Below are 15,100 nucleotides of genomic sequence, written 5' to 3' on the forward strand. Positions count from 1 at the left end.
TTGTACATCAAGCTAAAATATTTCCCTCTGTTTGGTTGGGTTCTTTTATTACAATGCTGACTTTCCTGCCCAGTCCTTTCATTATGCCTTTGTCCTTGCCTTTGATTGATGCTCTTCTAGTTCTAGTGGAGGGGCAAAATATGACTGCCCTTAAATAGCTAGGGTTCCAGAAAGGGGGGCACATGTGGCTTGTAAAAGAGGGCCAGGTCATCTCTTTTCTTTCTTTTAATGCTTTCTAAAATTTCAGTAGCCTTTTTTGACTATTGCAAATTTGTTAGCTCAAATTTCTGTTTTGGATTAGATAGTCATGTTTTGGAACACATTGCTTTCTAATTTGGTTTACGTTTATCAATTCTAAAATCTTCTTAATACCAGTGAACCATTGGGTTTTTGAGGAGGGACTGTTAGGCAATTATTTAAGAATTAATTCTATTTAGCTAGGTGTGGCACACACCTGTAATCCCAGCTACTTGGGGGTTGAGACAGGGGGATTGCAAGTTAGAGGCTAGTCCGGGCAATGTACCGAGACCTAGTCTCAAATTTTAAAATATATTTTTTAAACATTTAAAAAACATTCCTAATTGCTCAAATGCAAACCAGACAGTTTCAAAATAACAAATAATTTATAAAATTGAGCTGTGGAAGTAGATGCATCTCAGGGATAGAACACTTGTGGGTTCAATCCCCAGTGCTTCAAAACAAAAACAAATCCAATTTATTGTACTTTGCTGTGATGGTTAAGTGGTGCAGTGTTCTTTCTCCACTTATATGTGTTTATAGGTAGTATTTCAGCTAACATATCTGTATAATTTTATAGTTATATAGGAGTTAATTCTAATGAAAAATTTATATTTTATAAATATTAAAGACTTGTTGAATTATTGCCAAACTAGTGTATTTCTATAGGGAAAAAATTATGAACAGCAATCTTAATTATCTATATTAATATTCTTTTATAGAGAATATTGTGTAAGTTTCTTACCTTTTTAAAGCAAGATTTTAAAGCACTTTTTTTTAATAGTGCTTTTTAAAGTACTATTTTTGGAGTAAAAATAGTGATTTGAATAATGCTTTTTAAGATAGGCATATCTGTATAATGCTTTTTTTTAAGATAGGAATTGAAGTGATATACTAATTTATGCAGTCTTGTCTCTTCTAATACTTTAGTAAAATTTGGATTAATACTAGTTTACATTTGTTCATAGATTATATCTAATTTTATCATGAATATTGGAAAGTTAGTTCTTTCATAATTATTAAAGTTTTGTCCTAATAAATAATGATAAACCTGTTTTACAGAACTATAAAAGATTTTGAGATGATGCGACAGATGAAAATGAAACTAAATCCTCAAAATTCTGTAAGTAAATATTTTGGAATATTTTTATTATGAGCAGGCTATCAACTGAAATGATTATCTCTTTTTTTTTTTTTTTTTTTTTTATTTTTTAAATTTTTATTGTGGGTTGTTCAAAACATTACAAATTTCTTGACATATCATATTCCACACTTTGATTCAAGTGGGTTATGAACTCCCACCTTCACCCCATACACAGATTGCAGAATCACATCAGTTACACATCCATTGATTTACAAATTGCCATACTAGTGTCTGTTGTGCTCCGCTGCCTTTCCCATCCTCCACCCTCCCCCCTCCCCACCTCTCCCCTCCCCTCCCCTCCTCTCTCTCTACCTCCTCCACTGTATAACCCTGAGGGTCTCCTTCCATTACCATGCAATTTCCCTTCTCTCTCCCTTTCCCTCCCACCTCTCATCCCTGTTAAATGTTAATCTTCTTCTCCTGTTCTTCGTCCCTACACTGTTCTTAGTTACTCTCCTTATATCAAAGAAGACATTTGGCATTTGTTTTTTAGGGATTGGCTAGCTTCACTTAGAATAATCTGCTCTAATGCCATCCATTTCCCTGTAAATTCTATGATTTTGTCATTTTTTAATGCAGAGTAATACTCCATTGTGTATAAATGCCACATTTTTTTTATCCATTCGTCTATTGAAGGGCATCTAGGTTGGTTCCACAGTCTTGCTATTGTGAACTGTGCTGCTATGAACATCGATGTAGCAGTGTCCCTGTAGCATGCTCTTTTTAGGTCTTTAGGGAATAGACCAAGAAGGGGAATAGCTGGGTCAAATGGTGGCTCCATTCCCAGCTTTCCAAGAAATCTCCATACTGCTTTCCAAATTGGCTGCACCAATCTGCAGTCCCACCAGCAATGTACAAGTGTACCCTTTTCCCCACATCCTCGCCAGCACTTGTTGTTGTTTGACTTCCTAATGGCTGCCAATCTTACTGGAGTGAGATGGTATCTTAGGGTGGTTTTGATTTGCATTTCTCTGACAGCTAGAGATGTTGAGCATTTTTTCATGTACTTGTTGATTGACTGTATGTCCTCCTCTGAGAAGTGTCTGTTCAGATCCTTGGCCCATTTGTTGATTGGGTTGTTTGTTTTCTTATTGTCTAATTTTTTGAGTTCTTTGTATACTCTGGATATTAGGGCTCTATCTGAAGTGTGAGGAGTAAAGATTTGTTCCCAGGGTGTAGGCTCCCTATTTACCTCTCTTATTGTTTCTTTTGCTGAGAAAAAACTTTTTAGTTTGAGTAAGTCCCATTTGTTGATTCTAGTTATTAACTTTTGTGCTATGGGTGTCCTATTGAGGAATTTGGAGCCCGACCCCACAGTATGTAGATCGTAGCCAACTTTTTCTTCTATCAGACGGCGTGTCTCTGATTTGATATCAAGCTCCTTGATCCATTTTGAATTAACTTTTGTGCATGGCGAGAGAAAGGGATTCAGTTTCATTTTGTTGCATATGGATTTCCAGTTTTCCCAGCACCATTTGTTGAAGATGCTATCCTTCCTCCATTGCATGCTTTTAGACCCTTTATCAAATATAAGATAGTTGTAGTTTTGTGGATTGGTTTCTGTGTCCTCTATTCTGTACCATTGGTCCACCCGCCTGTTTTGGTACCAGTACCATGCTGTTTTTGTTACTATTGCTCTGTAGTATAGTTTGAAGTCTGGTATCGCTATACCGCCTGATTCACACTTCCTGCTTAGCATTGTTTTTGCTATTCTGGGTCTTTTATTCTTCCATATGAATTTCATGATTGCTTTCTCTATTTCTACAAGAAATGCCATTGGGATTTTGATTGGCATTGCATTAAACCTATAGAGAACTTTTGGTAATATCGCCATTTTGATGATGTTAGTTCTGCCTATCCATGAACAGGGTATATTTTTCCATCTTCTAAGATCTTCTTCTATTTCTCTCTTTAGGGTTCTGTAGTTTTCATTGTATAAGTCTTTCACCTCTTTTGTTAGGTTGATTCCCAAGTATTTTATTTTTTTTGAAGATATTTTGAATGGAGTGGTTGTCCTTATTTCCATTTCAGAGGATTTGTCGCTGATATACAGGAATGCCTTTGATTTATGCGTGTTGATTTTATATCCTGCCACTTTGCTGAATTCATTTATTAGCTCTAATAGTTTCTTTGTAGAGCCTTTTGGGTCTGCTAGGTATAGAATCATATCATCTGCAAATAGTGATAATTTAAGTTCTTCTTTTCCTATTTTGATGCCTTTAATTTCTTTCGTCTGTCTAATTGCTCTGGCCAGTGTTTCGAGAACTATGTTGAACAGAAGTGGAGAGAGAGGGCATCCCTGTCTAGTTCCAGATTTTAGAGGGAATGCCTTCAGTTTTTCTCCATTCAGAATGATGCTAGCCTGAGGCTTAGCATAGATTGCTTTTACAATATTGAGGTATGTTCCTGTTATCCCTAGTTTTTCTAGAGTTTTGAACATAAAGGGATGCTGTACTTTGTCAAATGCTTTTTCCGCATCTATCGAGATGATCATATGGTTCTTATTTTTAAGTCTATTGATGTGGTGAATAACATTTATTGATTTCCGTATATTGAACCAGCCTTGCATCCCTGGGATGAATCCTACTTGATCATGGTGTACAATTTTTTTGATATGTTTTTGTATCCGATTCGCCAGAATTTTATTGAGGATTTTTGCATCTAGGTTCATTAGAGATATTGGTCTGTAGTTTTCTTTCTTTGAAGTGTCTTTGTCTGGTTTAGGTATCAGGGTGATGTTGGCCTCATAGAATGAATTTGGAAGTTCTCCCTCCTTTTCTATTTCCTGAAGTAGCTTGAAAAGTATTGGTATTAGTTCTTCTTTAAAGGTTTTGTAAAATTCTGCTGTATACCCATCTGGACCTGGGCTTTTCTTAGTTGGAAGTCTTTTTATGGTTTCTTCTATTTCCTCAATTGATATTGGTCTGTTTAGGTTTTCTATATCCTCCTGACTCAATCTGGGCAGATCATATGACTTAAGAAATTTATCTATGCCTTCACTATCTTCTAATTTGTTGGAGTATAAGGATTCAAAATAGTTTTTGATTATCTTCTGTATTTCTGAAGTGTCTGTTGTGATATTGCCTCTTTCATCCCGTATGCTAGTAATTTGAGTTCTCTCTCTTCTTCTCTTCGCTAGCATCGCTCAGGGTCTGTCGATTTTGTTTATTTTTTCAAAGAACCAACTTTTAGTTTTGTCAATTTTTTCAATTGTTTCTTTTGTTTCGATTTCATTAATTTCAGCTCTGATTTTAATTATTTCTTGCCTTCTACTTCTTTTGCTGTTGTTTTGCTCTTCTTTTTCAAGGATTTTGAGATGAAGTATGAGATCATTTATTTGTTGGTTTTTTCTTTTTTTAAGGAATGAACTCCAAGCAATGAATTTTCCTCTTAGAACTGCTTTCAATGTGTCCCATAGATTCCGATATGTTGTGTCTGTGTTTTCATTTATCTCTAAGAATTTTTTAATTTCCTTCTTGATGTCTTCTATAACCCATTGATCATTCAGTAACCTATTGTTCATTCTCCAAGTGATGTATGCTTTTTCCTTCCTTCTTTTATCGTTGATTTTCAGTTTCATTCCATTATGATCAGATAAGATGCATGGTATTATCTCTACTCCTTTATATTGTCTAAGAGTTGCCCTGTGACATAATATATGATCTATTTTTGAGAAGGATCCATGTGCTGCTGAGAAAAAAGTGTAACTGCTTGATGTTGGGTGGTATATTCTATATATGTCAATTAGGTCTAGGTTATTAATAGTGTTATTGAGTTCTATAGTTTCCTTATTCAACTTTTGTTTGGAAGATCTGTCCAGTGGCGAGAGAGGTGTGTTGAAGTCTCCCATGATTATGGTATGGTGATCTATTAGACTCTTGAACTTGAGAAGAGTTTGTTTGACGAACATAGCTGCACCATTGTTTGGGGCATAAATATTTATGATTGTTATGTCTTGTTGTTGTATGGTTCCCTTAAGCAGTATGTAGTGTCCCTCTTTATCTCTTTTGATTAACTTTGGCTTGAAATCTATTTTATTTGATATGAGTATGGACACTCCTGCTTGTTTCCGAAGTCCATATGAGTGATATGATTTTTCCCAACCTTTCACCTTCAGCCTATGTATGTCTTTTCCTATCAAATGCGTCTCCTGTAGGCAGCATATTGTTGGGTCTTGTTTTGTGATCCATTCTACTAGCCTGTGTCTCTTAATTGGTGAGTTTAAGCCATTAACATTTAGGGTTATTATTGAGATATGGGTTGTTCTTCCAGCCATATTTGTTTATTTCTGTTACTAAACATGGTTTGTTTTCCTCTTTGATTATTCCCCCCCCCTTTACTGTCCTACCTCCCACTGTTGGTTTTCATTGTTATTTTCCATTTCCTCTTCCTGTAATGCTTTGGCGAGGATGTTTTGAAGAGATGGTTTTCTAGCTGCGAATTCTTTAAACTTTTGTTTATCGTGGAAGGTTTTAATTTCATCCTCCATCCTGAAGCTTAATTTCGCTGGATACAAAATTCTTGGTTGGAACCCATTTTCTTTCAGTGTTTGAAATATGTTATTCCAGGATCTTCTAGCTTTCAGAGTCTGTGTTGACAGATCAGCTGTTATCCTGATTGGCTTACCCCTAAATGTAATCTGCTTCCTTTCTCTTGTAGCTTTTAAAATTCTCTCCTTATTCTGTATGTTGGGCATCTTCATTATGATGTGTCTAGGTGTGGATCTCTTATGATTTTGCACATTCGGCGTCCTGTAGGCTTCTAGGATTTGGGGTTCTGTCTCATTCTTCAAGTCTGGGAAGTTTTCTTGTATTATTTCATTGAATAGACTTCTCATTCCTTTGGTTTGGAGCTCTGTACCTTCCTGTATCCCAATGACTCTTAAGTTTGGTCTCTTAATGTTATCCCATATTTCTTGGATGTTCTGCTCATGGTTTCTTAACAGTCTTGCTGAGCTGTCTATGTTCTTTTCCAGTTGAAATACTTTGTCTTCATTGTCTGATGTTCTATCTTCTAAGTGTTCTACTCTGCTGGTAGTATTCTCCATTGAGTTTTTAAGTTGGTTTATTGCTTCCTGCATTTCTAGGATTTCTGTTTGTTTGTTTTTTATAACCTCTATCTCCCTGTATAGTTGATCCTTTGTTTCCTGGATTTGTTTGCGTAATTCGTTGTCGAAGTGATCTTTCATTGTCTGATTTTGCTGTTTAATGTCTTCCTTGATACTCCAGATCATCTGAAGCATGTATATCCTGAATTCTTTATCTGACATTCCATCTGCTGCAGCTGTTACCTCTTCTAAAGTTGCGTTGACCTGCATTGCTTGTGGTCCTTTCTTTCCTTGTCTTTTCATACTGCTTGCGTATCTTTCCTGCAGGTGCGGGCGGCGGCTGTGCTCTCTCCTTATTCCAATTGGGGTGTCGTGGCTACCACGCCGGCAGGTCACTGGGCCTGTTCTGGGAGCTGGCGGCGGCTCTGTTCTGCCCCTACTCCAATTGGGGTGACGAGTGTACCACGCCGGCAGGCCACCGGGCCTGATCCGCCGGTCGGTTGCAGGTTTGCCTACCCTGCAGGCGCGGGCGGCGGCTCTACTCTGCCCCTACTGCAAATGGGGTGACGTGTCTGTCGTACCGGCAGGCCACTGGGCCTGTCCCGCTGGTCGGTCGCAGATCTGCCCACCTTTCGGGCACGGGTGGAGGCTCTGCTCTGCCCCTACTCCAATTAGGGTGTCATGGCTACCCCGCCTGCAGGACGCTGGGCCTGTTCCTGGCACGGGCGGCGACTCTGCTCTGCCACTACTCCAATTAGGGTGGTGTTTGTACCACGCCGGCAGGCTCCTGGGCCTGATCCGCCGGTCTGTTGTAGGTCTGCCTACCTTGGAGGCGCGGGCGGCGGATCTGCCCTGCCCCTCCTACCACGCCTTCAGCCCCCTGGGCCTGATCTGCAGGTTGATCACTGGTCTGCTCACCCTGCGGGCACGGGTGGCAGTTCCGCTCCGCCCCCACTCCAGTTGGGGTCACGTGACCACCACACCGGCAGGGCCTGATCCGGGCGTGGGAGAAGGATCTGCTCTGCCCCTACTCCAGTTGGGGTGACGTGTGTACCACACTGGCAGGCCACTGGGCCTGACCCGCCAGGCTGACACAGGTCTGTTTACCTTGCAAGCGCGAACCGCGGCTCTGCCCTGCCCCTCCTACCACGCCCATGTACCACTGGGTCGCGGGACTGCCCACCTTGTGGTTGCGGGTGGCGGCTCCGCTCCGCCCCCTCTCCAATTGGGGTCACGCGGTCACCACGCTGGCGAGCCGCTGGGCCTGCTCCGGGCGCTGGCGGCGGCCCGGCTCCTTCCCTCTGGCTCGACGACAAATTGAGGAGACTCGGGTGACTGTGCCTCACCCCCCCTACCAGGAGACCAACTGCTTATGTCACCACTGGTATTGATGAAGTTCCCTCCTCCGCCGCTTTCTGCAGACGTCAGATCTCTGCCATGTTGGTATCCTATGCGAATGGCAGCATTTCGTTCCCCTTGCCGGGCAACCAAAGCACCGGGTGAGTCCTGACTGGCCCTCAGCAGGACCCGGACCGAGAAGCAGTTTCCGCGGGCTCCTAGCCCCGGGCCAGGGAAGTTCCGGGAGCCGGAACTCGGCCACTCCGTGCTCGGTGTAAGCTCCTATAAATGTAAGCTCCAAGAAGCAGTCCCCGCGGGCTCAGTTCCGGGAGCCGGAACTCGGCCGCCCCGCGCTCGGTATTCACTCTGATAAGATCAGGTTCTAAGAAGCACCCAGGCGCTGAGCCCTAGCAATCTGTCTGCAAGCCGCAGGCGAATTGCAGCCTGAAATTACCTGTTCTATGGCTGAATGAGCTGCGGTCAGTCAAAAACAGGGGTGGTGACGTCAGTTTACCAACATGGTGGCTGCTGGCCTCCTCTGTGGTCTGACCGGTGTGGAGAACCGAGATGGACCGCTTCCTTCCCCCGTCTCGAACCCAGAATTCAGCCCTGAGTACGGTGCTTGCGCGGCTGGCAGAAACTGCAGCGCTGTAACCCTGCGTCTCTATCCCAGACTTTAGCCGCGGGGCGATTTGCTGAATAAGCAGTGTTACCCTCCGTGCGACAAACCTCTCGCGTTTGAGTCCCCGTAGCCGATCCTCGTGCGATGGAAATCCTTCCTCCAGGTTCCGGAGCACCCCACTATTGCTGGAAATTCCTAACAAAATATCCTTTAGCCGTCCTGACTTGTCATACTCCCACACAGTGAAGCAGCACACGGGGACAATGCACTCCCCTCGCCGCCATCTTCCTTCTCATGATTATCTCTTGATTCTAGAACTTTCTTGTGATATGCTGGAGGTCTGTGTTGTTTTGTTTTTGATGCTTGGTTTGGTGATTAAAGGTATTGAAATATTTGATCCAGAAATTTGAATGTGCGTATGTGTATGTGTGTATGTGCATTAACATTATGAGCATTCATGCCAGGGCTGCTTTCATTCTACAGAAAGTTGGCTTCTCAATTTGAAGCATCTTTTAATGAGACTCAGTGAAGACTCAATCTAGCAGTTGGTAATTTTAACCATCGACATTAATACTGATGTTTACATGCTCACTTATTTGTTTGCTAATTTATGATGCTCAGTTAAGTAGATCAGTGTTAACTGACAAAGTATATCCCTTTCTAAAAACATACATTGTTTTCAATCATAAAGCACATGATTGTATGACCTTATAATGTAGAGTAAGGGTCTTTACAACCAGCATGCTGCCCAAGTGATGGAGATGCTCTGAAAGTGATGGGATTCCAAATGTCAGGACCCTTGTTCCCATTTAGTTTGAAGCCTCCTCAGGATTTCTGGAGTTGTATATGCCTTTCTGTTTTAGTCTTTTTTACTACTGTGACTAAAGGACCTGACCAGCACAATTGTAAATGAAGAAAAGTTCATTTGAAAGCTCATGGTTTCAGAGGTCTTAGTCCATAGAAGGCCAGTTCCATTCCTTGGGGCTTGAGGTGAGGCAGAATATCATGGCAGAAGAGTGTGGCAGAGGCAGGCAGCTCACATAGTAATCAGGAAGCACAGAGAGAGAGTCTCCACACTCAAGATACAAAATATATACCCCAAAGCTATACCCCAGTTGCCACCTCCTTCAGCCATACCCTTCACTTCAGTTACTACTCAGTTAATCCCTATCAGGAATTAAATCACTGATTGGATTAAGACTCTTGCAAGCTAATCATTTCTCCTCTGAACCTTCTTGCATTGTTTCACATGTGAGCTTTTGGAGGATACCACATCCAAACCATAACACCTTCTTTCATAGGTGCTGCTGTTGGTAATTCTTGATTCAATAGCAGCTACTACTACAGGAATAATTTAGGGTACAGGGCCTTGCATATTTAGAAACTATATGTCAGCTTCTCAGATACAACTACTGTGAAACAGATTTTAAATTGCTGGATTTGATGGGATTAGAGTAGTATGTTAATCTGTTAATTTATGATAGGAACCATATTTAGCAAAATTACTAGTATTGATTATCTGCACTCTTTGGCTTGGTGGATAGGTCTACTTAAGAAACCAGATAAGAGATCGGAATATGGTTTGGTGAATATGGAAACAGAAAAAAATGAGTTGCCAGAAGCAAATTCAATAAAACCTGATATGACTTTAAACTATTCTTCCTAGGCATTTTTGTGCAGTTTATTAACTATTATATATTATTCTGCAGATATTTGTGAGGTGCCCACTCTCCTCATGAGTCTCTTCTGGTGAATGTTGCCACCACTCACCCTGCTGCCCTAGTCAGCACCTCCACTTCCTGTAGATCAGTGGTTTCCAAAATGTGGTCTCTGGACCAGAAACATCACTTGGAGATTTGGTAGAAATACAAATTCTCCAGCCCCTTATCAGACCCATTGAATCAGAGAGCCTGGAGCAAGCCCCATGAGATGAATTTTAACAAATCCTCCAGGGTAGTTCACATCCTCACTTATTAGTTCTTACACATTCTGCTATCTCAAGAACATGCCCAAAGATGGAAATGGGTTCTTGCTTCCCTATGCCTATTGCCACAGCCTTAGTTGGATCATTATTATTTGTCACTCACATCATAATTGTAGTTGTTTTATTGGTTTTCTAGCCTTTTGTTCTTGCTCCCTTCAAAACCATACCAGATTCAGACTGTATAGCAATGTCACCAGCCCAGTGTTAGCAGAGAGTAGGTGCCAACACTTATTTGAAATATGAATAAGTGAATAGATTCCCACCTAAGAGGTATTTTTTCTAAAAGCAGTCTGCTCTTGTCACTCTTTTATTTAAAATTCTTCAATAACTCCTTACAATTCTTAAGATTTCCCTTCCAATTTCTTTGTGTCTTCCACCAGGCCCTTCAGGATTCAGGCCTGTTTATCTTTTAGGTCTCATCTCCTACTCCCCCTTTAAGTTGAGTTTAGCATTCTTTATTCTTGTCTAATACCTGTGTGGTACTCATGTGCCTTTTATGTTTACTTTTGTTTAGCTTACCCTTGATGTACTTTATTGTTTATGTGCCAGCCACATACATATGGCATGGTAGGTAGCTTGTGATCATGTAACATGGAAAAGAAAACCTCATTATTTGAGGAGATAATGCTGACCTTAAATTTTAGAGGGTGATGTTGACAAGAAAAACAGCCTGTATTTATGCCAGACATTGTATTTAATAATCTAAGTGCATTTAGCAGTCCTATTTGGGATGTGTTGTTGGTTCATTCAACAAATATTTTTTGAGTGACTACCATGTACCAGGCACTGTCCAGGGTGCCAGGATACATTAGGGAATCATGCAAACAAAGTTGCTGGCCTTATGCAGTTTTCAGTTTGGTGTGGATTGAAAACTTGAACCTGACGGTCTGACTTCACAGTCTAGGCTCTTCACCAGTCTTTTTGCCACCTGGACACCTTGTAGGGAGGATGATCTATTCAAATGTTCAAGCTTTCCTTTGATTTTTTTTTTTTTATACCATTTGTCAAAAACAACTATTATTGTGATATTTCTTTATGACAAATTTTCTTTGCCAAGATTAGAGTTAATTCTGCCTTACTTACATTGTAAATTATTGCTTTCAGTTTTGGGATCTGCCCTAATCTTCATGCTTACATTTAGAAAGAACCCTAATCTAATCTTTAGTATTTTAATCATAGTGCAGTACATTTTTAAAGATTAATACCTGGGTTACATTTTGCGAAATTTTCTTCACAGCTCATTTAATTTGTTAATGTTGTCTTTGGTTTACATTTTTTAGTAAAGTAATGTATTCATTTTGAGATGGGGTTTCCCTGTGTTGCCCGGGCTGGCCTTGAACTCCCCACCTCGGCCTCCAGAGTAGTTGGTACTACAGGCATGTACCATGGCACCTGGCTTTAGTTTACACTTCAGAATTACACTTGTTTATCTTTATCCCAAATTCTAGGATTAGGTCTTCTTTATCCATTGAATTAGGAGAAGCCAAATTCCTCCAGGCTATGAATTTTTAGGGTTTTTATAAAATTTTTCTGATATACATTAACTGACATTCTTTAAGCAGGCTGATTTACAGTAACTGGTTTACATGTTATAAGTTTGGCTACATTACCAATAAAAAATTTGAAACTGTCAATATCTTCATCACTATGAATTATTTGATTGTAGGAACTGATGCCTTGGGATCCCCCCTACTACAGTGGTGTGATTCGTGCAGAGAGGTAAGTTTTCCAAGAAATACACATGTAAGAAGGAAAAAGGAAAGTAATATTTACTGAGAACTTTGCACATTAATTATGCAGCTACTGTCATGCACTCAGGTGCCCACCTTACACATGTGTTTCCCCTCAAACCCATCCCCTCTGTTGGTAGGTACACTTCTGCCCACAAATTTTTAAAATCTGGATTACAAAGTTGTGCTGTGTCATAGGATCATGCTTTACCTCTCCCCCACTGGTTCATTCTTACGTTGCTTGTGTCATTTCCTCCTTTAAAACTTTGAAATATCTTCCCACAGCATCCAGCATCTGTCTTCTCTCCAACCTTTCCAGTGCATAGGTTCCTGGTTCTCTTCCTAGACTATGGGCATTTAAATGCTGGGACTTTGCTAGAACCCTTACTGTCTCCCCTTGCTGGTCCAGGGTAGGTGCTCAGCAAATGTTTGTTGAACCATTGAGGGAACAAAGCAGTACTTCCTCATTCCTATGTGATTTCCATATGTTTTCTCATTTTTATTAGAATATTTTGTCAACATGTTTTTGGCACATTCAGAGGGATATAAATGAACTAAAAATTTTAGGAAACAAGTTGATCAAAGCAGTCTTCTAGCTTCTATATTGTCTTTCTTTGTTAAAGTATTAGATATATCTTTTTTTCCCTAAACATATTCTATTTCTTTCATTTGTATATTTACTTATAACCCAAGAATATAGAGATCTGTTTAAAATTAACCCATTGAAAAATGTATGTCCCCAGCACTTTTATATGCCCAGAGGGATTTTTTTTTTTTTGAAAAAAATCTCAGAATCCTACCCTTTAACATTTTGTTTACATTTTTCTCTTATAAATCTTTTTTTTTGCATTTTACTTAAAATATTTTTTATTTGTTTTAATTAGTTATACATGACAGTAGAGTGCATTTATGTACTTTGATGTGTCATACATAAATGGGGTATAATTTCTCATTTTTCTCATTGTACATGTTGTAGAATCACATTGGTCATGCAGTCATATATGTACATAAGGTAGTAAAGTCTGTTTCATTCTATTATCCTTTATATCCCCATATCCCCTCACGTCCCTTCACCCTTCTCTACCTAATCTAAAGTAATTATTTTTCCCTGCCCACCTTATTGTAGATTAGCATCCACATATTAGAGAAAACATTTGACCTTTGGGTTTTGGGGATTGGTTTATTTCGCTTACCACTATATTCTCCAATTCTATCCATTTACTGGCAAATGCCCTAATTTCATTCTTCTTTAAAACTGAGTAATATTCCATCAAATATATATACCACATTTTCTTCATCCATTCATCTGTTGAAGGGCACGTAGATAATTTTTGATGTAGGTAATTTGACTAAGGTTATGATTTATTTGAGTAATAGAATAAAATATGTTTTTTTGTCTTTCTCCTTACTAAAACATAGGTGTATCTTGATGATGTATTTATTTGGTGTAAGCTTTAAAATATTCTTATTCCTATGCATTATTAAGCATCAAGTAAAGGGTAGAAGGAACCTTTCTAAAATTAGACTATAATTTTTAATTATTTCTTTTGTCATTTGTTGAAATAGCAGAAAAAAATAACTTTATATGACCTCTTCTACATCAGCAGGATGAGATGTCCTAAGATAATTCTACATCAGATAATTCATTTTCATTCATTTTCTCGTCTTTGACCTTTATTCATTACTGTTCTCAAAACCATTGATAAAGCATAATTAACACCAAACCTTTAGGTAATAATATTTGATCAGCTATTTTTTTACACATGTATCTCAAATTCAGTATAATAATTTAGCCATGATAAACAGGGATTTATAGTATATTATGGCTTAACATATGATATTATTTCAAAGTGGCTCTTTTTTTTGGTTAAAAACTTCAGACCCTGCTCATGAAAATATAATTTTTCTTCTAAAATTCTTTTAAAGAAAGATTTAATCTTATTGCTTACTCTGTTAAAAATGTGGCATAAAGGTATACTAACATTTACTTATTAATGTTTTCCATTTTTAAAGTATTTGATTTGATTTTTGATGTTGAGAAATGATGCAAATTGAATGTATTTGGTTCTGATTTTTGCTACCGTGGTTTGTGTGTGGTATTACTTCCATATCATGTTCCCCACCCCTGATCATTTTAATTAACGCCTTAGCCTTAAATTAAAGTGGTATTTTTGTCCTTTAACTATATTCTCTAAGTCTAGCATGCCTGAAAGATGGTTCTGTGGAAATTTCATATGAATATTCAAAGATTTGGAAAGATATAATCAATAGAAGTTTAAAGCATATTTATTAATTAGGCATCTGAGATCCCTCAGAAGTTTGATGTGGTTTTAAGCAAAAACTATCAAATAAAGGATAGTAATGTCTTCTCCATTTCTGCTAAAAATACAATATTGAGAAGTCTTTCTGTTGCTGACCAACTCTAGAGTCAGGACTTACAGATCCCTGATCCTCCAGTAGTTATAGAGTTCTCACTCCTCAACATGCCACAGAGACATGGTCTTTTTGCCAAGTTCTCCATTAGAAAGAGTGGAAATACCAGAGATAGCTATTCCTGTGGCCAGGAACACATTCCTAGAAGCTAGAAGGAATAGCAAATCCTGGCCACCATTTAAGGGGCCACATGATCTTTGACAGATTACTTATGCTCTCTCAGCCTTTCAGCAGGGTTATTTCTAAAACTGATTATAGTTGCCTGACTTCATGGGTCAGGCTTAAGGAGATGTTAGTATTGTTAGTAGATACATTATATTATTATATGGAATTGTCTATTTGTGGACTCTCTTCTAAGAAGTGATCTACTCTACGATGCTTTTTAGGTACTCTCCAACATCTTTTAAAGGAGAGGGCAGATCTCCCTTTTTAAAAAAATACTCATCAAAACTATAGTGAACGTTTCACATGAATTTTAGAATGCTCTTCAGAGAGCTTTTGATGACAGATTAAGAATGAATACTAAAAGAGAGAAGACCGTGTTGCCTGTGCTTCCCAGTATCAC

The 15,100-nt window shown here is 39.1% G+C and overlaps 1 protein-coding gene across 2 annotated transcripts in view; it reads left to right on the forward strand.

Annotated features, from left to right (window-relative positions):
* Positions 1 to 15,100, forward strand: part of Mipep (mitochondrial intermediate peptidase) — a 159,270-nt gene that overhangs the window by 26,143 nt on the left and 118,027 nt on the right. For both annotated transcript variants that reach the window (XM_027941601.2, XM_071611325.1), the window contains exons 9-10: positions 1,300 to 1,360; positions 12,039 to 12,091. In XM_027941601.2, the coding sequence (XP_027797402.2) occupies positions 1,300 to 1,360; positions 12,039 to 12,091 (114 nt within the window). The remainder of the gene's footprint in view (positions 1 to 1,299; positions 1,361 to 12,038; positions 12,092 to 15,100) is intronic.

This window comes from Marmota flaviventris, chromosome 4 (assembly GCF_047511675.1).
Source record: "Marmota flaviventris isolate mMarFla1 chromosome 4, mMarFla1.hap1, whole genome shotgun sequence".
NCBI lineage: Eukaryota > Metazoa > Chordata > Mammalia > Rodentia > Sciuridae > Marmota > Marmota flaviventris.